Source organism: Drosophila arizonae, chromosome 2, assembly GCF_054131065.1.
Source record: "Drosophila arizonae isolate 15081-1271.41 chromosome 2, UAZ_ARI_1.0, whole genome shotgun sequence".
In the NCBI taxonomy this organism is placed as follows: domain Eukaryota; kingdom Metazoa; phylum Arthropoda; class Insecta; order Diptera; family Drosophilidae; genus Drosophila; species Drosophila arizonae.
This window is the reverse complement of record NC_142922.1, coordinates 30,903,554-30,930,380: the sequence shown is the minus strand read 5'-3', so window position 1 is coordinate 30,930,380 and position 26,827 is coordinate 30,903,554. Positions and strand designations below refer to the sequence as shown.

The following is a 26,827-nucleotide window of genomic DNA, read 5'->3' as shown; positions in this document are numbered from 1 at the left end:
CTTGTTAGATGAGCCCAGAAGGCATCATTTTTTTGTATATAGCCCAAGTAAGTGGCTCCACTCGACATCGGCAACTGCCACTTGAACAATGAAGCCATCAATCTAGAAAATATCTGTTCAATGCCCAACAAATATTTTGGCTTCAATGATGTATTGTATATAAAATTAGAGTATATGATTAATTGCGCTGCTTTCCAGCTGCGATACATACATTCATCTGAACATGAGCCGTGGACGTACGTATATTTGTGTACATGAAGACACGCATTATGTACTTCGAGTAATGACTACAGCAAACATTTAATACTAAACAATATCTACAATATCTTAACCCACATATGATTACAGTCTAGGTGCGCTGCCATTGTGAAGCCCAGCGCAGCTGATGAGACCTTTATTAACAAGTCTTTAAGCAACTCCAACATTTTGTTGCGTTGGCGATTACTCGTTTACGCCATATAATATATTTTATAGTAAATTCTTTGCTAGGTGTCAATCAATGCATTTTGTGTTGTCAATTGATGCAGCAGCAAAGTCACCAATTAAGCTTCATCATAAAGCGGGCTGTTGCTTGCGGCTTTGCGGTTGTATTGTCCATGAAAGTTAGAAAAAAACCTGCACCTGGGCTGGATTTCCCGCAAAACTTAATTTCGAGGCATATAAATCAGCCGCCTAAGCTTCCTATGCATGTTGTGATGTGCTTTAAAACATTTAAAATATTAAATAAATAAAAAAACTGAGTGCACTCGAAAAGAGCTGCCAACTTAGTAAAGTGGTTGCATTTTAAAAGTGGCCGCCAACATAAGTGATAAATCGATAAGTACTACCGATCAAATACTCAGTTTGGCACGATATATCGATACAAATTTGGAAAAATACTCATTTAAGCACGAAATATACTGCTTCCAGTGTTGAGCAGGATGGCAGTTCTAAATCAAATATATCTATTATTGAGTGTGGCCTGGAACCTTGGCGCCAAATTCAAATATATAAAATTATCTATGTGAATGGATAAAAGAAAACTTAGTGAGGCAATATTTGATCATATTCCTGATTAAAACCTTTTCACATAGAGGGATTAAAATATCATTCATTTATGTTTTCGATTGAATATTTTCTAGATTTATTTCGCTCTGGTTGATTGAATATGCATTTTACGAGTACATGAAATTGGGTTTCTAATATGTCTTGTTAAATAAAATGTTTGTATATTTGTTAAAACTCGTTTGAGTTAAACTTATTTCGTATGTTTCATTCGATAAAGATTTTGGAATGCAATTTCGATTACCAAATATTATTGTTGCCTTAACTCACGTTCATCAAATTGAAATGTACAGTTAAAGTATTTTGAATAATGGTTTATATTTATATTTATATGCTATTAATATATATGTAAGTACATATATTTATATTTATATTTATGTATGTATAGTAAATGTTTTATATGGGCGACTAGAAGTTCAAGAAATATTTAAAATATCCAACACGCTTTCGGATTACATGCTAAACGATAGGAATCATGAAAATTACTTAATTTGCATTTAGTTTGCTTGTCATTAGGTCTAGTTAAATTTTAAATAATTAATTATTATTAAAATAAGTAATTTGATTATTTATATAAATATATATATACATACACTTCATATATATGTATATGTAAATATTTAATTATGTTTAATCTTATGGCTACTTAAGCAATTAATTGTGATTCATTTTAATTTGTTTCCTTCTTCTAATGCTCTTTTCTATAATGCCTGAAAATATGAAACTTAAAATTTGGCGCAACAATCTGAAAACCCAAATTCAGTTTTGTTATTTTTTCTCTTTTTGTTTTGTTTTTTCTTTTTGTTTGTGTGTATTTCCTACAATTAGATTAATTTGTATTTAGTATAACAAATGAAAATCTTTGGTTGTTACTACAACTGACGATGAATTATACATACTTTGTGCAGGTTTTAATTTTAAATTGTATTCTATTGTTGCCCTAATAACATCGTTCGATATGTTACGGAAGTAATTGGAATTACGGATACGGTTCAAATTGCCTGCCTTGTGTTAAATATTACATGTACATAGGTTTATATAAATTATCACAGTAAAATAAATAGAATTACATATTGTGTTGCTCGAAGGATTAACTAAAGAGACGCCTTTCTTAATGGGTTCGGAATATTTGCATTTGAAATAATACTATTACACTGAGATTTCTTTTCTGTTGTGTCGAGCCTTGCTTTGTCGAATGTCGAATGTATTCAGTAGATATTAAGAGCTGATAGGATATAGATCATTATGGAAGGAATATCAAATGGGTGTTATGCAATTATTGGATATATTTTTTTGATTGAAAGAATCAATGTTAAAAAAATTTATTCAATTCGGATTAGTCTAGACTGTTTCTGGATTCGGATTTTCGTTATAGTTTAATGGGATAGACAAATCTAGTTTTATGCGAAAGTAATTGATGAGGAATCAATTTTTTTTAGGTATAAGCGTTAAATTTCGGATATTCTTCTCTTAATTATTATTTTATAACAAACTCTTTAATCAATGTTAAACCATTTTTCACAAATGCCATTTCACGGTATCGAAATTACAAATGCAATCATTGTTAGCTCTAAATTGATCCCGCTCTGCTTTCCTCACCTTGTTGCTGATATTGTGTTAAGTTGAATTTTATATTTTTTCCTGATTTGGAAAAACACAAAAATATATATGTATTTATTATATATATTTATAATTTTTATGTCTGACATTAATGCATCTCATATGATAACATTGTTAAGGACGAAAGAGTTAAATCAATTGCAAACAAAATTAAAAACTTGAGGTAAATGGGACATTGATTGCTGTGATTCTGTTTTCTGACTATCCTGAATGTCCCCTAAGTTAAATTATCGATTCTCCTTGATCTACCGATTATTAGATCTCTCAGCACTCGTATCGGTTGAAGCTCATTTTGAATACACTCGAGCAAGGCTCTCGTTAAATTTATAGCTCTAAACTGCTCTCTCGTTTGCTATTTCTTTGTGCTCTTAATATTCGTATATATATATGTGTGTGTGGGTGTGTATGTGTGTGTGTGTTTGTGTTGAGATTATGGAAGATACGATAGTCATAGTCCACATTTTGGCAAAACTGTTGAACATGGTTTATATATAAATATATATATATGTGTGTAGGTATGTGTGTGAGTCTGTGTGTGTTGGGGTCTTCCAGTTGTCTACTGATTCAGCAACGTGTTGGTCACCTCCGAGAAGGAGAGCAGCGGACTGCCATCGATATAGGCGCCAGCCGGCGGCGGGGCATAGGCCAGCGCCGTGTGTGCAGTTATATTGGCCGGATAGAGTAGATGCTGTGCGTGATGCTGCTGATAATTTGGCTGAAGTTGTTGTTGTTGCTGCTGCTGCTGCTGATGTTGCTGTTGCTGTTGTTGCTGGTGCTGCAGCTTGGCAGCCTTACGTGCGGTGCGCGCAGAGTTGCTTGAAGTGGAGCTGATGTGCGCCTCGTTGCTGCCGCTGCTGCTGTTGAGCGCCTGCAGCGATTCCTCTGCGCAAATAATGAGCGGCGGAGCCGCAGTCGCTGCTGCTGCTGCTGCAGAGGAGACAATTGCCAGCTGCTGATAGGCTGAGGCATCCGCTGATGCACCGCCACTCAGCAGGCTGCTCACAGCGGGCAGCGTGGGCGGCGTGCGACAGTGGGGCGGCGACTCCAGCGGATGGTGGTGCAGCGTATATCCAACGAGTTGCTGCTGCTGCTGTTGTTGTTGTTGCTGCTGCTGTTGTTGCTGCTGCTGCTGTTGATGCTGTTGCAGTTGGGTGCTGATTAGGATCTAAGTAGGGGGAGTAGCGTTTTAGGTTTAGTTAGTCTGACAGTAGCACTCACTAGTGCACTAAGTGTCTATGTGTTTGCGTGTGTGTGTGTGTGGGTAAGTGGGCTTGTGGTGTGGTGCGTCTACGGTGCTGTTCTAGTTGAATTAGTGTCTTTTAGTTTCTAGCGGCTTGCCGTGTGCTGGCCGTGGTGGTGGTGGTGGTGCAGATGGTGATGTGCCGCGCCAGGCGTGGACGCAGCCGCTGCGTGGTGGTGGTGCGGATGGTGATGATGATGGTGGTGGTAAGCTAAATACTGCGAGTACTGCGTATAGCTGGCAGGCGACCATACCTCACTGCCATTGGCGGTGCCGGCCGTTGCCTGCGGATGCAAATGATGCACAGCAGCGGCTGCTTGGCTTTCGTTGTGATGCTGATGATGTGGATGGGTGTGTGGTTGTGGTGGTGGCTGTGGCTGTGGTTGATGCTGATGATGGTGGTGCTGCTGTTGCTGGCTATGTGGATGAGCGTGAAGACTGTGCGGCTGCTGTTGCTGTTGCTGTTGCTGGAGGCTAGCTGCACAGCTGGGCGGCTGTGGGTGCGGCTGCTGCTGCTGCTGCTGCTGCGGATGAGCATGGCTGGGCTGCAACGCTGGGTGCTCGGTGCCACTGACTGGATGTGTTACGGAATTGCTGGAGTTGCTCACATTGGAGCCGCCGAGGCCACGTGATGAATGTGGCTGCTGCTGTTGCTGCTGCTGCTGCTGCTGCTGCTGGGGCGATGTGGTGTGCGAGGAGGCCGAGTAGAGCCCGGAGTCGTCGTGCTGCAGCTGATAGTTCTCGGGTGTGCCGTCGCTGGCCGACTTGCCCGCCAGCTCGGCCTTGCTGCCATTCCACTTGGCTGCCCCAACGGGCTCATGCTCGTTGTTGTTGTTGTTGTTGTGTGCGTAGCTCAGGCCATTGGTCAGGGGCGTGGTGCGCTGAGGCGAGCCGCCGGCATTGACAGCGCTGCGACTATTGAGCGGCACGCCGCTGGACTGCGTGGTGCCCCACATGAGCACCGTCTGGCGCTCGTAGGGATCCTGGCTGACGGCAGTGGCCGTTGTCGCGGACAGCTCCACTTTGGGCGTAACGCTGCTGCCGTTGGGCGTGGCATTGGCAACGCCCACAGGCGAGGGACCGTCCGAGGAGCAGGATATAACCTCCATGACCTGCGGCGAGGACTTGGGCGTCTTCAGCGGAATCTGCTGTGGTTTCAAAGAGATTCAGTTCGATACAAGCCGTCGAGAGTTACTGCTCCCTGGGGGACTTACCTGCGGCGTGGACGTCGGACTGCCGTATCCGCTGCTGTAGCCACTGTAGTACTTGCCCGTCTCCTGCCACTTCTCGTCCTGCGCCTTGGAGGCAATGGCATAGCCGTCGTACGAGAGGAACCCGTTGGCCACGTACGCCGAGGCTGGCGCGCCCGTATGCGGATAGTCCGTGTAGTAGCCGCCGACGCCAACGGCGCCCTGCAGCCGATACTGATGGAAGAGGTTCTCGCTGACCGGGTAGAAGGCATTCGCCGGCATGGAGCTGCCCATGTACAGGTTGTCCGCGGCGGTGGCATATGGCGACGTCGTGTACATAGGATTCAGATTGGAGTAGGCGGCCGCCACAGCAGCCGCAGGATCCGGCAGGTACTCCACCACCGCCGGAGCGGGCGAGCCCACCTGAGCCAACGGCGACGACTGCTGTGCCTGCAGCTGCTGCTGCTGATGCTGCTGCTGCAGCTTGCGCTTGCTGCGGCACGTGGACAAGAAGTCGCGCAGCTGCGTCTTATAGCGTCGATTGGGACGCGTGGGCGTGACCGGCGGCGGCAGCGCGTGCGCCGTGGGTGAGACACTGGCACTGGTGGGCGGCACCACCAGCTGGTCCGCTTCGGAGAAGTACGTGGACGCCAGGCCGGTGTCCAGGTAGCTAACCTTAAAGTCCATGGTGCGCTTGCCGAGCAGATCGTGGCCCTCCTCGTCCATCAGCTGGCGATGCGTGCAGATCACAAAGTCCGGCTTGGAGTTCTTGTAGACCAGCCGCGAGCTGGTCTGCAGCCACTGCCACTCGCCGTCCTTCTTCTGGTAGCGATAGGCGATCATGCCCGAGGCGCCGGTCTTGAGCACTGCAATTGCAATGGGATGAGGTTAGGATTGGGACTTGCACTTTGGTGCGCCTCTGCTCTACTTACGCTCCTGGTGGGCGCTTGCCACGTAGGCCAAGTCGTCGTAGTGGACCAGATCGTAGCCGCCCATGTTGACCAGCTCGGCGTCCGCATAGCCCAGTATGTGCTTGCCCCGCTGGTCCATGGACACCAGCGAGAAGTCCAGCTTGTGCTTGGACTTGAACATGTTCTCCTTGTGCGGTATCTCCAGCAGGCTGGGCGGGCCGAAAGGCGTGCAGTAGGCGAACAGCGCCAGTGGCGGCTCCTCCGTCTTCCGGTTCTGGCCGTGCAGTATCTTGATGCGGCCGCGAATGTCCAAGCGCAGGAAGCCGGACGTGTTGTCCAGGAGGCAGCGGAAGCGCACAGTGAAGCTGCGCTCCAGGTAGAGCGCCTTGTCCGGCGCCAGAGTCTCCGCCAGCTGCATGCTGGACATGTCCGCGGGCAGGAAGCTGTTCCAGAGCAGCTGGCGCTGCAGCTCCTCGCGATCCTCCGAGTGGACTAGCTCGTAAACCGACTGATGCACAATGTCCGACTGAAAGCAGGATGGGAAAACTTGGCTGGTTAGGCTCTGGTCTCATCTCGTCTTCTTCTTGTACTGCTTCTTCTTCTTCTTATTATTATTATTATTATTATTGTCTCTTTGGGTTCAGTCAACTTTGTTATTGATTCTCGCTTTCGCGTTTAATTTTGGGCCTTTGCCTTGGTTTGATTTGCTTTTTTCGGGCGTATAAATCAAAATGCGCGCAAATTGAAAATGCGCCCCATGTTGGCCACAAATTGAGACATAAATTCTGCACGCGCCGGGAAGAGGATCGGAAGACAGCTGTGCGCCCAGAGCTGCGATGCGTGAGCATATATCGGCACGACAAAACAAGAGCTCGAGCACGAGCACAAGAACGAGCTTCGTCGTGTCAAGTGATGATAGCTCTGCTTTAATATTCACATGATCAATGAATGTCGTTAAGTATCGTGAGTACTTAAAGCACGACAGAGCGTGAGAAAGAGCTAAGTCGTGTTGAGCTCGTGTTAAGCTATCGTAGCTCATCGTGAGGTCAGATAGACAGAGAGCTTAGGGTTTTCTCGGATCACGGGTCGTGGTAAGCTGTAAGGTTGGTCTCCTGATATGAACTTATTGCATGTTATCAAAAAGAAAAGCACGATAAGCACGATAGGCACGCACAGGCAGCAGCTAAGTCGTGTCAAATTCGTGATAAGTAGTTCATCGTCAAGCTACTCTCTCTCGGATTCCGAGTGGCTTGAGTGCCCTATAAACTCTCAATTGCATAACAGACCTCAAAATGTGAAGGCATAACAGAACTGTTAGTTAACATAAAACTGAGCTCCAAGCTAACATTAGTTACCACTAAGCTGTCCTTTTCATGAGCTAAGCCAACTGCTTTTAGCAGTGACCCAAGCTGTCTTTAGCTTGGGGGATGTTGCAAGCACTTATTGAATTTTATTAAAAGAAGAAATCACGAGAGGCACGCACCCATCTCTAGCGCATAGCCCACATTTCAGTAAGGAACTGGAGGAACTGAGAGCCAAAACTTTCTACATCTGTACATCTGTGCGCAAGTAAAACCAACAAAGCAAATGATTTGACCGCAATCTCAATTGGAATATACTTGAATGCGCTCGAACAAGAAGAAGCAGCAGCAATCCGATGGCCAATGGCCATGGTAATAGGCAGCTACGTTTTTTAATTGAGCTGCCAAACGGGGCGTGTCAAATGCCGCTTTACACATTTACAACTAAATTAAAATGCGATGGCGCAGAAGAAGGCAAGGGGCAAGGGGCGAGGGGCGAGGCGAGGCAGGGCAGGCAGAGGCCCCTCTCCTTAGGCCCAAAGAAAGCTAACTGAAAATTTTCAATTTCCATTCGACAAGCGCCAATACAATAAAGTAGGCAAACAAAAAATAATACAAATAGGACAGAAAGGGGCGTTGCGGTGAATCAGACGCGGTGAGCAGGAGTAGCAGCGAGAGCAGGAGCAGGAGCAGCAGCCGCAGCAGCGGCAGCGGCAGCAGCAGCAGGTAGTGGCAGCCACTGGATTCTCGAGTTAGGCCCAAAACATGTTGGCCCGTTTGGGGGCAGTTGGTCGCACAGCTGCAGAGGCGTCGCAAGTTAATAATACCAATGCTCAACACACAATGCCACGCCCTGTGCGAAGGGTCCCCCTCGCCCGCTGCCTTTGACAGCTGCGTAAGCAAATCTTGTGGTATTTGCGATTGCGCAATCCTCACGCTGATCTGATTTTTATTTATGGCCACGGAACCTGCCACGCAACACGCCGTCGTTCAGTCTTACCGTCGTGCCGCCGCGCCTGGCTATCGGTGGCATCTGCTGTGTGGCACCTTCAAAATTATACCCTCGAATCATCGATAACGCGCCAACAGGGTATACGAGTTTTAAGCAAATGTATGCAACAGTCGACGAGGATCCTCAATGTATTTATATGCATTTGTAGGGATGGGGAACAGACTAAGCTATTCTTCTCTATCTTCAACTGGACAGCCGTCGATCGCGTTAAGCTACACTGCTCGACAAAATAGTTGACTTCGTATTCCAAATGATTGAGTAGTATATGATAAGGTACCCTTCAGGAAATTCAAATTCTTCCCGAACTTCTTCATGAACATTTCAAGGAAACTCCTATGATGTTCTGACAATTGCTTTCAGGGATGAGCGTAGGTAGTATAACTCGAAATAGGATGTAAATATTTGATATGTAATCAATTTAATATGTAAATGAATGCAAATATTTTAAATTTTTCATTGCTCCATAAGGTACTAGATCTTCCATCATCATTTCATCTTCCATCTACATTCACCAAATGTTAGGCATTCCCAGTCTATTTCATTCCCTATAGAAAAAGAAATACATATATAAGAGCCTATTTACGTGTATATATAATAGAGCTACTGCTATTTTTATGACCCGAGCTGTATGTATTTAAATTTGTTACTACATTTGAATTTAGCCGGGGGCAAATATTTTAGCCAAGCAGCCATTCTAACAAGTTTGGATTGATTTTATAATTATAGAGGTGCTGCCGTCAACTATTGGTCGGAACTGAACAGACTTAAGCGCTGTGAGCGGTTAAGCTGAGACCTGTTACCAATTTACAATGAGCTTGACCCAAAAAAAGAAGAATGAAAAGAAGAAGTAGCACTTGATATCATTCAAAGAAACTCCCGGCTAGCCTCGGGCAATTAAAATCAATCAAAAAGATTGGATGCCTCAGCCACCCCAGAAGGCGTCTTTGCTCTTGTCCACTTACCTGATGAAAACCCAAATAGCTCTCGATGCTGTGCGTGGCAAAGAAGACCTCGCCTTCGCATGTCAGTATCATTAGAAATCCATTTAGAGCCTGCAAGAACAAGAAAATACAACAGAATATAAAGAAAAAGTCAAACTGTTCGCAATAGACGAAAAAGAGAGACAAAGAGGGAGTGAGAGAGAGAGAGCAAAAGATGGATGCTGAAAGAGGGAGCAAAACAAAAATTAAATCAAAACTACGAATTAAATGTTGCTTGAGGGAAAGATTGGGAGTACGCGACTGTCAAATTGACAAGCTAAAGATAACTTTAAGAAAATCGATAGAGAGAGCCACAAAGCAAGAGAGAGATAGAGCATTGGGGGCTGAATCGTCTCGTAATTGTAGTAGCTGCCGGTTTTTTGAATGGATTAATCCATCATTTCGCGGTCTAGATGTAGACCCAAAAACTGTGAATGAACCACAGACGGAGAGACAAAGAGAGCGAGAGAGAGAGAGAGAGAAGATCGAGGGTCAGAAAGAGCGGCGTTAACTTAAGGCCAAAACGTAATCAGCGCTTAAGCGGGCTCATTTCATTGCAGCCAGAGACAGAGGCAAAGACAGCTATAGAGACGGGAAAGGGGACTTAGAAGTTCCACATCAAACTGAACCAGGAAATGATGCGCAATTAAATCAATGAGTTTCAACTAAATGCAGACTCTGACGCCGACGTTGGCTACAAGCATTTGTTTTACCTCACCAAATTATTTAAGTATAGTCCATTTTCTCATGTATGCCCCTGCTCGCCCCCTCTCAGGCAAGGGGCACTGCTTCCTCGCTGACTCCTCATTGTTGTTCTTGCTTGATTGCAGGTTTCATATCGAGCAATGGAGCATTGTAATTATCAATAGACTGTCGGCCCAGCAGCAACAGGGACGAAAGTTTTCAGGAATAGGTGTGAACAAAGCAAAGATATGAATGCAAAACTGTAAGCGAGCGGAAAAGATTTCGATAGTAATCTTCATCGCGAAGTGGTTTATTGTTTTATATATCACTTTGATAGGCTGCTAATGGGCGCCACTCATGCCATTTGTATAAACATGGCCAAAATGGAGTGCGTTGACTTTGAATCGAAAGACAGATATATTTCTAATAATATTGTAGTATTATATACTATAATATGGTATATTGCATATTTTACTAGAACCTCAAAAGCATCGTGTGAAACGTGTGCGTTTCAGAAGACAAATTTGCTTGAGCTCTTATTAGCGTCGAGGGGACGGGACGGTGTTAATTAATAAAGAGAAAGACGGACCGAAACTGCAACTGTAATTAATATGAGCGTATTTAAATATCAATTTGCAACAGAGGCAAGAATAAGGAGCGACAACAGCAGCAGCACCAGCAGCAGCAGCACCAGCAGCAGCAGCAGCGACGACTCCTGCTTGGCTCCATCCTCGCAGTTGGTTGAGACAAATGCGCGCGATTGCTGCTAATTACAGAGCAGAGCAGAAACAATATGAGGCAGACGGCCGGTGTGTTGCCAGAGCTGGTATTAGCCGACATAAGCACTAAGTGGCGTCATAATTTAAAACGCATCAACACAGCCCGCCAAAGGATATGGATGTGGATATGGGATGGACATGGATATGCATATGGATATGGAGATGGATATGGATATGTAGATATAAATATATATAAATCTGAGGTTGTGCCTCGTTGCCTGCGCCGTTGCGGCTGTGGCGATTGTCGTCAAGCCAGCGGCGGCAGCACATCAATAATCTCATAAAGATTGCCAACAGTAGCTGCAGTGCGGCAGACAAGGATAGCAATAGACGGAGAGTGAGTGAGAGAGACATTCTATAGCTATAAACATAGGCATGCTGCTAGGCATTTGATTGGCTGACGATTTTCTGCTAAACTATTGCACAGCCTTTGCCTAGGAATAATCAGGAATAAGTGTGCATACTGATAAAAAGATGATCAAATTAAAAAAAATTTCGATGCTTGTAATTCTGAAAGGGATGTGCAATATTCGACTAGTTTTTCCTTCACTTAAGCACAAGATAAGCGAGATTGTAGTCATATAGTTTTAGGCAGCTTCTAGTCCCTTCTATAACATCCAACCGTATGGAACTTCTACCAAGAGGCACCCGAAAAACTGCGAGTTTTACAGGCAAAAACCCTAAGTAAGATCTATGGAGCCCCTTGAAGCATTAGGAATATAAATCGAGATCTTCAGTTACCAAAAATTAGAGATACAATTCCAAAGGTACGGTATATTAGAAAAAGGCTTAGACGCGACCAATCTCATAACACAAATATGTATCATAATTAAATTGCATCTGTGTGACCTGTACCCTAATTTCCTTCTTCCGCTATGATTTGATTCATATGTGCATAAATATAGAGTAGAATCCGGATATAACGACGCTTAGGGTATCGTCGTTATCCTGGAAGAAGCTTCAACCGTATAAGTTTGACTGGGGACCAGAATTTTCGTCGCAAAGTCGTATACGGATTCAACTGTAAATATTATATTCCGGTAGTCTCTCACTCTCTCTTTCGCTGTGTTTTTGTGTTGCTTAGCTTAAAAGCAATATACCTGAAAGAGTATATGAATTCGACTAAATAACCCTACGTCAAGCGAGATTTCTTTTATGCAGCTTAATTGTTTTAGCCGTCTCTCACTCTCTGTCCCGCTCTCTCGCTCTCTCTGTCGCTAATAGCGCTGTGTCGCTGTCTCGCTTTCTTTTTCTCTGCTGTTGCTGATGCTTCCCCTGAAATCTGAAATCTGCGTCTGTCTGTGCATCAGTTTATACGAGCCAACTGTCCGCGCTGTCCGCAGCAGTTGATGTGCTTTGAGGCAGCGGCGTCTTCTAATGCGATTTTAATAATACACGCCCGTCTTGTGCGGCACAGCCAGCGACGCGGCAGACGTACGAATGTAATATATAAGTGTATATACGTATATAAAAATGTATATATATATATATATATACTTACTTAATATACATTTTGTATCTAGTCTTTCATTTGATTGTCGGCTTGCATTACTGTTTTGTGTTTTGATAAGTTGGCAGCGATTATTTTACCATTTCCTTGGCGAAGAGCTGCCAGCTGACCCCTTGGCCAACTTGTCTCTTGGGCTAGCTAGCTAACTGGGACCCCTGGCAGATAATTGCTTAATAAAATGCGAAGGAAGCTGCTCAAATTACAGCTAGCTTTTGCCAGCAGCAATTCTATTGCTATTGCGCATACGCCAGGTGGACGGCCTCTCTATCGCCCTCTCACTCGCACTCTGTTTCTTACTCTCGCTCCCAATTGTTGCCTGTTGCTTTGGCTGCTTTAAAATCAATGTCTTTATTTCGCCAAGTTTAATTAATTAAACCGCTTTCGCAGCCGCCTGCCTGCAAATGTGTGTCAACAGTCGCTCCAAAACTGTTGCAAATGTGGAGCAACAATGGTAACAAGAGCGGTAGCAGCGGCTGCGTGAGTGCAAGGGAGATGGCTGCATGTGCATGAGCTGCGCTGCGTGACAAAACGCCATTTTCTAATGATAATATGTGACCCATAATAAACAACAACAACAACAGCAACAACAAAAGAAAAACTTCATGAGCAATTGAAACGGGCAACAGGTAACAAATACCTAAGCTATTAAAACTAAATATGCAACAACTGCTCACCTCCCTCGTGCCTCCCCCTTCCTCACGCCCTTCTCTGCGCTGCTCAAAAATATGCACGGAAATGCACAATTGTGCAGCTCGGCAATTAGCTGAACTTCGCCCATGCGGAAGGGCCGGAAGGCCAGCCAGGCACACTAAAAACAACAAGTTTTTGGCTTGCATTCAAATTGCAAGGAGACACACGACTCGTCCGAGTCCTTCTGGCCGTGTCCTGATGTGCACTCTGCGTATACGTGCTGCAGCTGCGTTGCCCCATGCGCGCGCGACATGTGGCAAGAGGCGTCAGCGGCCTATGCCAAGTGCAATATGCAGTTTTTCTTTTCTTTTCCTTTTGTTGTTATGTTTTGCATATGCTTACGACGGTCTTCACACATTAGCCTGCCCGAAGTCCTATGCAATGCATTGGAATCTCGTGCAATCGACTGCTGAATACTCGTTCAAACTGACAAAAATAGCTACAGAATATAGAGTAAAATTCTATATTTAAAACCACTTCGAAGAGATCAACTATTAGAAACTATATGCACATATGTAGCTTATAACTTTGTAATGTACAGAAGAGATCCATCTTCAATTTCATTGGCAATAAATCGATTTGTATTCAAATGGACAAACGTAAGAATTCCATAAACAATTATCAACATGGAATTTGACTTCATCATAAGCGTAGAAACGATCTAGTATAGAGATCATCGGTGAGGCAGAATTCGTCTATGGTATAGTAATACGCCATGAAAGACAAGGGTAATAGAGAAAACTCATTTTTATGAAATGAGATATTATACATTATTTTATATTAATTTATATATTATATTATGTATTATATTATATGTTTATATTTAATTATATTGTATATTATATAAATATTTATTTTAAGGAGAGTTATCCTATTCGCTCATAATTTTATAAAAACCCTCTACGGATAGGAAAGTCAGATAGATCAGATAGATCATTGTATATCCTTAATCGGAGCTCAGCATAGATTGCTAAGACTCATTCAATCTGTCTCAAATATTAAGTGAAGAGTTTCAAACATCTTTTATTTTGTTGCAATTTTGTTTGCTTTCTCATGCGAAACGCATCTAATGGGCCCTAAAGGGGGTGTGGCTTTGCCGGTTTGCAGACTTTGACATTGAATTGTGCAGTGCAACCGAAAACAAAAAACACAAACACACGAAGAAAGAAATAGGAAAAAAGCAAATAGAAAAGCAACAACAAAAAGCAACAAAAAGTTGCATAAAGCGCATGTTGCACAATTGCGTGCCTCCGACTCCGCAGTTTGGCTACTGTCTGCCTCTGCCCCTGGCTCTGCACCCTTGGCCTAGCTCTGACCGGCTGAGCTATGTGTGCATTAAATTAAACTGTCATGAGTGTGACAAGTGCATATGTTCGCGCCTGGCCACAAGCGGCAACGGCGGCCCACAAAAGCGCTTTAATTCAGCAAAAGCATGCAACTTGCAACATGTGTGTGTGAGTGTCTGTGTGTGTGTGTGTTTGTGAGACAATTTAATTGAAGTTTGAGCAATTCAGCGCGTGGCACATAAACTTGAAGTGCAACTGGCCCAAAATTAATTATAAATATTATGGTAACACATGTCTAAGCGCCAATTACACATTCAATCAATTGAATGCAGCCACAATCAACAACAACAACAGCAGCGAGGAGACTAATTGCATTCAATTGTTAAACAATTTTCAATTTTTCTATACTCAAAAGCAAATCATCAGAATTTAAGAGAATCTACAAGCCGAAGCTTTGCGTGACACGACAAATCATTTATCAATCGAATACATATGCTAGCCACACATACATATATGTATGCACATCTCTACGTTATTACATATAAAACATTCCTCTGCTAGCTAAACAAGCGCTGATTGATTATGCGGCATATCCTGGCGATGAAGCCATCAAACGGTCAAACAAATTGATGAAGACAAATTAAGCAAAACGGTGAGGGTGATGTCGGACTCAGGTGAGCTCAGGTGGGGTAGTGTGGGGTGGGGTGGTGTGGTGTAGCAGTTGCGACTCACCTGCAGGAACATATCACCGTCCAGCAGGCCGTGCTCGAAGGCGCCCAGCTCACGGGTTCTGTAGCCATCGTGAGCGTGTATGTGCGGCAGGACACCGTTCTCCTCCTTATCCTTATGCATAACAACTGCAAAGAGAAAGAGGGCGACTATTAGAAAAGAACTGAAAGAGAGAGAGAGAGAGAGAGAGAGAGATAGCAAGAGAGCTTAAATATTTATGAGCTCGAAATTTTTATATTTTATTAACCATTAATATTTTAGTCCTATTGCTGGGCCATAAATAAGCCCGCTGGAAAACGCTTTAGACCCCAGACCCCAAGCCCCAGCCGCAGTCATGGTACCTACCAATTGGATACCATAGTTACTTCATAAAAATCCAATCAGGGGTGTCATTTTAGCTTTTTTCCCGTCAGATCTGGCTTTATTTGAAGTCCCAATGCGGGAAAAATTTGAAAACGGCGGGTTGCGGGAATTCTGGCTTTAAAAAAATTAATTTAGCTCTATTTTAGCTTTATTTAATTTTCATTTACTTATTTTGATTTATTTTGTTCTTATCGCTGTCAACACAAAAAATCATGAATACAAGTATCGATACATGATTTTATATCATACAATCTATAGAAATCATTTCGTGGTATGAGCAACAGGTCTCGTGTGTCAACAAAAAAACACTAACGTGCACGAATTGGATGGGCACAGAAAGAAAAAATTGATTTTGGGCAAACTCCAACAAAAACCACAGCAACAACCAACAGCACTTTTCCTCTATGTGGCAAATCACACATTAATTGCTCTCATCAACAACCTAGGTACTCTCCGCCAAACAAAATTATGCGACTGCATGAGCGTTTAGCGATTTAAACTACACCGTACTAAATGTACAACATAATTAAACATTCGTTGGCTCCTCATTTTCTGGAAGAAATAAGATTGGAAGCGTTAAATTTATTTTGGTTTTGGACAAATCAAGTGACAAAGCGGCTTGGTAAATAACAATTATTTATTAAACACCTGACCTCTCTTTAAAAGATTGAATATTTTATAATTTGTATATATGTATATGCATATACATATATCTATAATTTCTACGTTAATGGTCTTAGGTGTCGTTATTAAATACGTCTCTGTTGAGAGTGGAGTGATGATTTCGACGTTCCTGATTTGAATATTTCTCTTGAAAGTGGAGATATAGTTAAAGGAATCAAACAATTAAAAACAAATGAATAATCATAAATGAATTTAATTAAGAAAATAGTGTTTTTTAAACCCAGCTTTTATTTTGGCTTATTTTTTCCTGAATTTAGCTTCTTTTAGCTTCTTTTTTTTGCCAATCTGGCTCTATTTGCTCGAAAAATTATGACAGCACTGAATCCAATATAGTTATGTATATACTCGCTATATAGTCGACCATAATATACAATAAATATTTACAGCTGGCATGGAAAAGTACTAAAAATTGTTTATGGTGTCATTGTAATATTTTATGAGATTCCCCTCCAGCTCCCGCTCCACCTCTCTCTCACACTCTCTTTCTCTAACCTAGCCAGCGCCTGGCACCAGCTTTCGTTCCCATACTATCGCTAGACCCCCATCTCCACACACACACACACACACACACACACACACACACCCCTAGACAAACACCCTTAGGCAGTCGCCATTTTGGGGGCTGGGGACTTTCTCGTTACATACTTTCCTCTGCGTCTAAAGTTTTATAATAAATTTGTCACAAAAATTGATTTATGCGCGATAAACGAAAAATCCAAAAAAAAGCCGAGGTAAGAAAAAAACCCAAAAAGTAAAATGGCGTCCAACGACCAAAACTGAAGCTAATATATATTTTCAGTGAGTTCTGTCTCTGGTTTTCGGGACAAAGTTTATAAGCAAATTTATATGCGACTTGAAATAAAATATGCCACGGCAGCTGATGTCATAAATTATGATTTTTATCAGCGCAAATGGAAATAATAATAAAAATGAGAGTGAAATAAAAACAAAAAACAAAAAATATGAAGAATGAATAAAACCCAAAACCTAATTTACACCACGACTAACTGCAAGACGAATGTCCGAGCCACCCCTGGACTAGGACCAACAACAACAACAACAACAACAACAGCAAGGACCAAAGCAAGGACCACAGCAAGGACTACAGCAACCGCAGTCCAGTTACAGTTCCTGGGTCTCTCATTTCAATTAGCAGCTCCAGGGGCTGAGGCCTACCCCTAAAACTAGACGCTCACTGAGCGATATGAGTTAGTTCTATGATTCAAGCTGCTTTAAATAATAGATTAATATGTACAGTTGTATTTTATATGAAAAATTGTTTTTTGCTGATCATATAAAAGTAAAGCTTGAAGAAAGTAAATGAAAATTCATTAAAGTTTTCCGAAAGTTTATGGTTATGGATAAATCTCTATATGCCTTTACTGTCAGGCATATTTATTTTATTTTTATTTTATTGAGCTTTATTTTGCAATCATACAAAGCTTATGCTAAAAAAATTATTTTCATACAGAGATATTTAAATTTGCTAATTAAGATTTTTTTCAAGAAAATTGGGGACAAACCCCTGATATGAGCCTCTTTCTAACTGCCAAGAATTAATTTTCTTTATGTTATTATATATATTATATAATAGTTTAAATATGTTTCGACTTCAGTGGATTTTAATTTTGATATAGTTAATTTTTTCCAGTGTACTGAGGTTTGGCCATTACCTAGCTCCGTTCGGCTCGGCTCGGCTCGGTCCTTCTGGCTAATCTGTGCGCTGCTTTAGCTTTTTATCAAATTAACAAAAGTGCCGCAAGCCTTGTGTGTGTTAGAGTGTTCATTTTAGCGAAAGTGCGATAAAACAAATAGTTGACCCTCCGTTGGCTGTCCGAGCGCCACCCCCACCACCTCCGGCTGGGCCAAAAACGTTGGCTTTCACGTAATGCGGGCCAAACAAATTGCATCATGTGCGTGCGATGGCTGCGAAAGCCTTTTAGAGCAACATTTTGTGGTAATTATTCATAATTTAATTAGGTTCAGTTTACATTGCGACTTGTTGTACTTCTTATTATTACAGTTATATTTTTTATTTTACCTTATTTCTCTGCTCTTTTATTGCTTTGGTTAAATTATTCACGTGCATAAACACATTTAATTAGGCTCAGCTTTGGCCACTGACTCAGGATAAGGGATTGAGGGACTGGCCGCAAATCTGGCTCCATTTCTGGGCGTGTTTGGTATTTGTTTCCTTTAGTAGTTTTTGAGTACTTGGCATAAGCCTGATATGTGCGCAGTGGAACTGCTCGACTGGCCCTCGCTGCAGAGCTTAGAAAATACGCCATTTCAGCTGCGCTGCAGCTTAAGCTGAAATCCACCACCACCAGCCCCTCGCCGTGCCTCCACTGCCTCGTCGTGGTCGTCCATTTGGTGGATGAACGTAAATCTTGACAAGGCGGAAAACGCAAAATCTCAGCGCGCAATGCAGACGGTATCAGGGGCGGGACAACTTTTGGGCGGGGTCCCGGGCTCTATACACATAATAATGGCGACGGCTAAGCCAAAACACCCCCCAGCCACCCAGCGCCCAACACCCAACACAGCGCAATGCTGGCCAGGGAAAAGAAGGTCGGAAAACCGACGTCGCGACGTCGGATAAATGTGCGCGCAGACGACCCGAAAGATACATAGCAGCGACGTCGCACAGTGGGCTGAAATGCAAGAGTCCGCAAGAGAATTCGTCATACTTCAAATGTATAACAACTATTTAGGAATTGGTCTAAATCTTTTTAGTACTCCTCGGAGCGTAATGCTCTATTCCTTATCTTCTTTCAGCAATGATGATAATTGCTAGTAAAAATGGGCAAATGCCCCACTGTAAGTCGGCTGCATCTGCGGCTGCAAAATTGCGTCGCCTGCTGCAGCGAGATACTAAGACAGCGACGTAGGCAGCGCTGCCGGCAGAGACGTCGCGTCGCGACGTTGACAGCGATGCTAGCTGCGACGACTGCTGCAAAATGGCGTCAATTATGCGCTTGACGGTCGCTCGCTCGGGGGCTTGGGTGATGGGTGGGCGTGTCCCTTGGTACGGCATGGCGCAAGCAACGAATAAAGTTTAAATTCTGACATTTTGGCAAATATTTTCCGTGCTCCCAAGCAAATATGTCATGGAAATGCCAAACTCATCAGCTCAACTGATTGAAAAACTGACAGGCACCAAAATGCTGGGCAATGTCTGGCAGGAGGAGAGCAGCTGAAAGGCGATACAGACAAACATAGAAGGGTTGCGAGAGACTGTTCCAAAATACTTATTAACACTTATAGAGCTTGGTATACAAGCCAAGAATAATCTAAAACGATTCCATGAACTGAGTGATCTTCTATTCATCGTCTCTCTTTATCTATCTTTTTCCTTTATTGAATATCTTGCAGTTAATATTAGATTTACACAAATAGACAAATTCTTAAAGAGAAATAATCTTTTTAAATTAGTAATTGTATTTCGAATTCTTACAGTTCTTTAAACGCGTGTTTAACCGGTTTAAATTGAACTAGGCCTTTAGATAATGTACCTGTTGTTGTTTTTGTTGCATGCGATAGGGCAAAATATAGTTTAAGAGTATAAAGAGATACAGAAAGAGACAGAGTGAGAGAGAGAGAGAGAGCGAGTGAGTGAGTGAGAGGCAATGGAAATTCGACCTACGTAAGTCACGCAATGTTGTCTGCCGCATTCTCTTGCTTTAGACCTCAGCTCTTTGCCAAAACTGAACTCGGCCGAGCGGCGTGACAATTGAGAACAACAACAGCAGCAACAACAACAACAATAGTGGGCTTCAACCTTCCTCCTCGAGGTGGGACAGTCGTATTTAAAGTGCATTGCCTGACTGATTGCATGTCCGCCTGCGCCAGGGCGAGCCATTGTCTGGCTATAGATTTTAGCGGAGCCATCATCCATCCCCTCCGTGGCTGCTAATGGGCCTAAACTGGAGCAACGCACGAAAGTCATGTATATGCACGAAAAAATTGGCGAGTCTCGGAGCTTAGTATGTTTATAGGTTAAGAGCTGAGCCTTGGCCCCTTGGGCTATGCGATTCGCATAGCTCATGGCCATGAGCTCCATTAACAAACGCTTAACGGCAATTTTGATAATAGCATAACTACCCGCACCTGACCCAACCGTACTTTCCACCCCCTCTCTGCGCCCCACTCTATCGAAAGCATAAATTTCGTTGCCTGGACAGGTGACCTTGTTAGCATAAAAGAAACTGAGCTGAGCCGAGCTGAAACAGTTAAAAGCTGTGCCCAAGCTCATGTGACGCATTCGCCAGAGCTCGCAGGTTGCCACACGGCGCCTATTGCAACTCGCTTCCCACGAGATTGGAGCTCAGAGAGAACTAGATCTCAATAACCAGTCGCCGCACAAGAGCCTTCCAGCCAGACTGGCTGGCGAATCTGTTACGGGTCTAAGCCAAGACTAATGTATGCAAGACTTTATATATTTTTCATATTTTAATCACGTGTGGGAACTCTGGTTGGCAATCCACGCTTTCCCACTGCCTGGCTCCAATTACCAAAAGCGTCTAAAGTCAACTGCGACTCATTGCCAACCTTTGTCTGTCAGTTATTCAAGTCGCCATTGTCTTTGCTCGGCTCTGATCTATATATGTCGCTGCAATGCAATGAATGCATGTCTTAAGAATTTAAAGCATATTTGATTGGTAATTAAATTGATCCAATTCATACATGAGTATTCGATATTCCATTGTCGTAATGAATATATATTATATATAAAGCATATTTGATTGGTTAGTAATCCAAATCATATATGAATATTCGACTATCCAACTTAATCCATTGTCCTTAGTCAGCTCTAATCGTAATCAATGTATAAATTAGTGTATCTATTCTCTATCATTAATCACTGACATGAATGCATATTAGGAATTTAAATTATATTTGATTTATAAGTAATCCATATAGTAATAATAATATTCGATCTTCAAAATGGGTTTTCTTTCGCCTCTGCTTTAATTACATAATTGAAACAGTAAACATATTAAAATTAGAAATTAGAATTTTCTAAATTAAATTTTCTAATTTATATGTAATATATTCTGATTTGAATAATATTTAGTATCATGATATCGATTGTCTTCTGGAAGTCTGAGCTAACGTTCAATTTGGTTATTGGCCAATTTGAGAGAGAGTTTTGGTTGGATTGCGTGCAATCAGCATTTGGAACGGTTAAACAAAACTATCAATGAGAGCATTTGAGTTCATTTTGCAGTTAATTACGCAACTCATCAATTAGGCAAGGCGGGGGTGGGGCGACAGCTGGCCATGGCAAAGGACCAAAGAGACGTAACGAGTACATTAAAAATGTACAAATTGCGCGTCTTAACAATTATTGCTGGCCATAAGGCGCCAACGCTTGGCCAGCATTTATGGCGTGGGTGGACCAGACGGGGGCTTCGGGCCAGGCCAAGACAATGGGCCATTAGCAGCGCGCTTTAATTATTTAGCTTCTTTTTTGCTGTCGTTGTTGCTTGAGTTGTTGTGGTTGTTGTTGTTGTGGTTGTTGTTGTTGTTGTTGTTGCTGTTGCCGTCAAGTTTTTAGGAGTATAGGAAAGCTGCTTCGCAAGCCTGGCGAAAATGAAAACGAACTTTGCTTTTCATTCATTTCGTCTTTCCTTTTCCATTTTTTCCCTCTGGTATAGAGAAAACTTGTTCGCCGTTTCGCTTTTGCGCAAGTCAGGGTCAACAACTGCCCCTATATAGATGCAGGACGTTTGGTGTCTGGCGAGCAACCCTCCAGTGGGCCATTAAATGTGTGTATACACACACACACACACACACACATAAGAACTTGCACATAAGCATAGAACAGAGCTTTATATAGGAAACTCTCGCCCTTTCCATCACTCACTCTCTCTCTCTCTCTCTCTCTCTCTCTCTCTCTCTATCTCTCTCTCTCTCTCTCTCTGTCTCTTTCTGTTGTTATATATAAATAGTTATATGTATATCTAAACCTTTTTTGGCTGCTTCAATTAATTGCATTGAGTGCTTAAGTTTTCGAAATCCCACAAGCCGAGGCTCACCCCGCACACACACATCCACACCCACGCACACACGCTCCTGGAGGGGGTTAGCCTCTGCAGTAATTGTAAATTAAATGATCCTGATAATATCCGAAAAACATCTAGGCAAACAAATAAAGCCAAAACGTAAACAAACTTTGACCTGTGCCGCGACGTTTTGTCAAACCTCCGGACAAACATTAGATGTACAAAGACATGTCTGTCTGTATATGTGTGTGCATGTGTATAGACAGGACACTGGGCACTCACGGGAGCACACGGCGCAACGGTTCTGGTCCATTAACCCGTCGTCGTCGTCGTTCGGTCCAAATGCGCAAAGGAAACGCAGCGCGTGCCTGTTTTTAAACCAAGTGGTCGTTGGCCTCTAATGAAAGGAAACTTAGGATCATGTATTGACTTAGCCCACTGCAACGGGGCACGTGTCCTGGCTGACGGACTTGAACTGGCCGTCGCAACTGTTTGCGATTGCAATTTACGCCCAACTGCGTTTTGACCGCTAATTGTCAAAATATTTACTCGACTATTTTCAGTGCTCGCCCGTGTCCAGCCGCAGTCACAGCAACAGCCACAGTGACAGCCACAGGATGAGCCCAGCCCAGAAAGCTGGACGCGACACGTGAGTCACAAATGTCGCACAAAGGGTCTGCGGGCATGTCCTTAGTTCCTCATTCGAATTTCCCAACAAATTTTGCACTCACATTTAATTAATGCTCAGAGCGGGTACTTCATCTGCCTGATATACTATATGGATATACATATATAGCCCCACAAAGGGCAATTAAATTTGTGTCGTTAAGCACTGCGAAATGCCAATGAACTAAGTCAATAATAAAGCCATCAAAGCGTCCAAGTTCGTTCTCCTTTTATTGCATTGTTTTAATTAATTTAAATTAGAAACGAACAAAAATACAAAAAAAAAAAAAAAAACACGAAATACTTATGCTAAAAATTTCGAAAAGAAACAAAAAACAACCCCTCCATTTACGACAGTGTGTGTGTGTGTTGCTCATTCGTCTGATTCGATTTACCAGGCCCCCCAAAAATGTTACCATTTCCCCATTTCCTATTCGTTCGGGGCTCACCTTTAATTCGTTTGCCAGGTAAAACCAAGAAAAAAAGTCTGAAAAACTATGGATAAAAAAATGAAGATAGGACGAAATTGGTTTTTATTTCAGCCTAACCTAATTTAAATAATACGATATATATAAAACAAAAACTCTGTTTTAAGAATCATATTCAATCATATTCAACTATATCGAACAAATGAAAAATGCATTGTCCTGAAAATACGAAACTATGTTACATATCCAATATCCATTATATATAAGCATGTAAAATGCAATTTCCTATATATTATCTATAATATCTACATATAATATACAAGGTTTTTGATATCTGAAAATTTATTCAGTTAAAGCAAAACAAACTAAAGCTAAAACGGAAACTGAAATGTTTCTTTCTATTTTTGTTTGTTTCCTAGTTCGACTTTAATCCGTCAACAGAACTAATTTCGCCATGTGCGTGTGTTTATACTCCCAAGTAAGTGTGTGTGCGTGGGTATCCCTGAGCAGGGATCAAGACTAGGGAAACATAGACAACGTGCGAGTGAGAGAGAGAGAGAGAGAGGAAAGGACGCCCCACTGCGGCGTTGAAATTAGTTTTGAATCATTTATGAGTCATGTTTAGGGTCTGCCACCATTCAGTGGCAGCAGCGCTCGCTGGCAATGCTAGCATAATCGATTTAATAGGCCGAAATGTATCGCACCGTATGTCAGAAGAAGAAGAAGAAGGAGAAGAAGAAGACGTCGGCCCGTCCGCCATATGGGATGAGGTCTGAGATAGAGGTTACGAATGGGAGTCGCCAGCTTTAGCCTAGAGCCACCCTCTTAGCGCTAGTTGCTTAAAAGTGATAGCCGTACTTACCTTGAAAATAACTTTTGGTTCTTAAATAACTAACGGACAGCCTTAGTATGCTCAGTCGATCCAGTTTGCTAAGTATGTTCTGCTCGAAGGGCAGCAGCGAGGCAAGCAGATCCAGCTCGGCATTGAGGCGCTCTCGATGCCGTTTTGATGGATTGCTCTTAGTGACGCCATCCTTGGGCGGGGGCTTCAGGCTGCAGGAGAGAGACGGAGAGAGAGAGAGAGAAAGAGAAAGTGAGTGGAAAATGAAAACAAATTTCATGCATGTAAACGTTGAGTCAACCTTCAAAACGCAGCTGACGGCGTGAACTTGGAATAGGAAAAAGAACAGCAAACGGACGAAAAGGTCAGAAACATTAATTGCAGTTATCAGTTACCCTAGAATAATGGATAATGGGTATTAGGTAGTGGTAGTAGGTAAACCACCCTCACAGCCGTCAAGCAGCACTCGGGCATAGCCACTCGATTAGGAACGGCCACTTGATCTGTTAATTACATAAACAGCCCCTGAAATTGGGCTTGAAGAACAACAATCTGTTGGCCTCTTTCCGCGAATCAAATCATAAAGCCCCACCACAATTGGAGCACAGCTAATCTGAATGTCCAATTAAATGCCATAAAGCATAAAGGAATCCCGGCCAAAGCCATTGTAAATCTAAATGCCGTATGTGATATGATACTGGCCAGGAACCAGCTCCAGCCATAAAGCCAATAAATGCAGAGTGCCCGAGTCTTTTATGATGGCTGGCGATTCCCGTCCACTCCTCGAGCATCCAGCTCGCTTAAGCCCGCATTATCTTGGCCGTAAGCGTTCAAAGTTGGGGGATTTGCCACTTTTGCTGAGGATTTACATAGCTGGCAAGCATTCTATACTTATTTCTTATTCTGTTGCTTTGCTTTGGCTCTTGTTCATTGTTGTTGTTGCTGTTGTTGCTTTTGTGTTTCTGTTTGTGTTTGGTTTTAATCATATTTTGTCTCATCATTTTCATTGACATTATTACTAAGTTAATTGCGGTTATTAAATATAATTACTGTTGTAATTTATGAGCGACCCCTTTCAGGGCCAACGTCAACCCACATAGCCCGCTTCCCTGCCCTCTCCACTCGTCCGCTCATCGTTAGACTCTTTTAAAAATTGTCGTTTTTATTTTGTTTTTGTTTTTCTATTTTTTTTTTTTTTTTTTTTTTTTTTGTGTATTGTAAGTACATTGAACATTTTTATTGTTTCGCGCTGTGGCTTGAATTTTTTTTTTTAACTTTTTGCTTCGATACACACTCGCGCTGAGTAGACTCACTTAAGCTGAGCACGCGGCCAAGTGGCAAACAGGAGTCGGGAGCAGGACTGTGTGGGGCGATTGCACGTAAAAAGTTGAAATGTATTTAAGTTAATTGCTCGACATTTTTTGCCTCAGCTGGCGTTTGGCACTTTTTTGAGCTGCTTTCCACGTAATTGTCAGCGGCATGTCCGTTCGGTGTCAACGCCAGGACGACATGTACCTCAAATTGCTAAAGGACCTCCAATCCCCAGCAGAATGCACCTGATCCGGCTGCCAGAGCGAGGCGTGTGTGTTTTGCGCTTCGTTTGGTATGCAGCGCTGTCGCCAAAGATAACACACGACAATGAGTCAAGTGAATCATTCATTCATATTCACAAGCTCTACAACCATGAAGTCTCGATAAAATACCGCAAATAATACAAATGCCAAGCGAATTAGATTCGATTTACTGTGAAGTCAAGTCGTGGAGCTGGAGTTGGATTTTATTTAAAGGCTAGAGTTGGAAGCAAACATATAGCATATGAAATATGTTTTAAAATGTACTTGGCTTAAATCAGTGCAACTTTGTTTCTATATCATAATTTTTAGAGCTTTAGAGCTTTAATTTATTATTTTATTTAATATGAAAATAACTAAATATTTGAGTTAAATAAAATTTGATATCTAATGATATCTAATAGGCTCAATATACTACTGTACTTTCATCTTTTTCATTGCTGAAAATTAAAAAAAAAAAAGTAAAAGTGAAAAAAGTAAAATCCAAATAAATTTCACATTCAATACAACAAGATTTTTCAGTTAAAAGTATATAATCCAGACTGCATGGCCTATTGTACTATGAGTTACTGATGATAGCAAATGATAAGTTCTCAGTCCTTAAACTAATGTTCCCAAGACATCAATTTCATATTTATATTCTTCATATTTTAGAAAGATCTTTCAGGTAAAAGTATAGAATCAAGTTTTCAAATATAATTTTTAGTCTTAATGGAAATTTAATAGGTCTACTAGTTTATATTAATATATATTATTTCCACTTATTTATTATTTCTACTATCTCTCAAGTTTTAAACTCTCCGAAATTACTTTTTACTCTGCACATCAGTCAAATATTCCAGTTCCCTCTGTGTGTGTCATTCCGAGTACTTTATTGAGGCTCGGTCTCATAAGCATACAGTATAGAGAACACTCTGAAAAGCCCACTGTGAATCATTGGAATATTAAATTCGCAATACAAATCCATAAAGTCCCGCAAATGGCAAATAAACGTTAATTAATTTAATTAAATGCGAGCTCAGAACTTTGGGGCGATTACGAAGTAGGCGAAACGCAAAAAAGCAGAATTTAGAAAATTATTGGTGTCTGGCGGTACGAAAAAAGAAGCAAAAACGAAAAACGAAACAACCGAAAATGACGACTAAAGAGAGACGAAACTGAGGATAAACGACAAATCGCTGAAGGAGTGGGTGATTATATAGATGAGTTGATATGCTATGAGTATGATCAGAGACGATGATAAAACCGTTAGACGCATTGGAATGCAATTTGAATTCGAGCCTTTCCCAA

The 26,827-nt window shown here is 42.2% G+C and overlaps 1 protein-coding gene across 8 annotated transcripts in view; it reads right to left on the bottom strand.

Annotated features, from left to right (window-relative positions):
* Positions 1-1,107: 1,107 nt before the first annotated feature.
* ss (aryl hydrocarbon receptor spineless) overlaps positions 1,108-26,827 on the bottom strand; it is a 40,700-nt gene continuing 14,980 nt past the window's right edge. For 5 of the 8 annotated variants that reach the window (XM_089469474.1, XM_089469477.1, XM_089469482.1 and 2 more), the window contains 7 exons: positions 23,988-24,178; positions 14,980-15,104; positions 9,281-9,370; positions 6,027-6,531; positions 5,119-5,960; positions 4,159-5,052; positions 1,108-3,829 (listed from right to left, as the gene is read on the bottom strand). In XM_089469474.1, coding sequence (XP_089325600.1) covers positions 3,221-3,829; positions 4,159-5,052; positions 5,119-5,960; positions 6,027-6,531; positions 9,281-9,370; positions 14,980-15,104; positions 23,988-24,178 — 3,256 coding nt within the window. In that variant the 3' untranslated portion in view covers positions 1,108-3,220. Of the gene's footprint in view, positions 3,830-4,158; positions 5,053-5,118; positions 5,961-6,026; positions 6,532-9,280; positions 9,371-14,979; positions 15,140-23,987; positions 24,179-26,827 lie in introns of those variants that run through there. The other 3 variants (XM_089469499.1, XM_089469517.1, XM_089469508.1) reach the window with 3 other exon arrangements.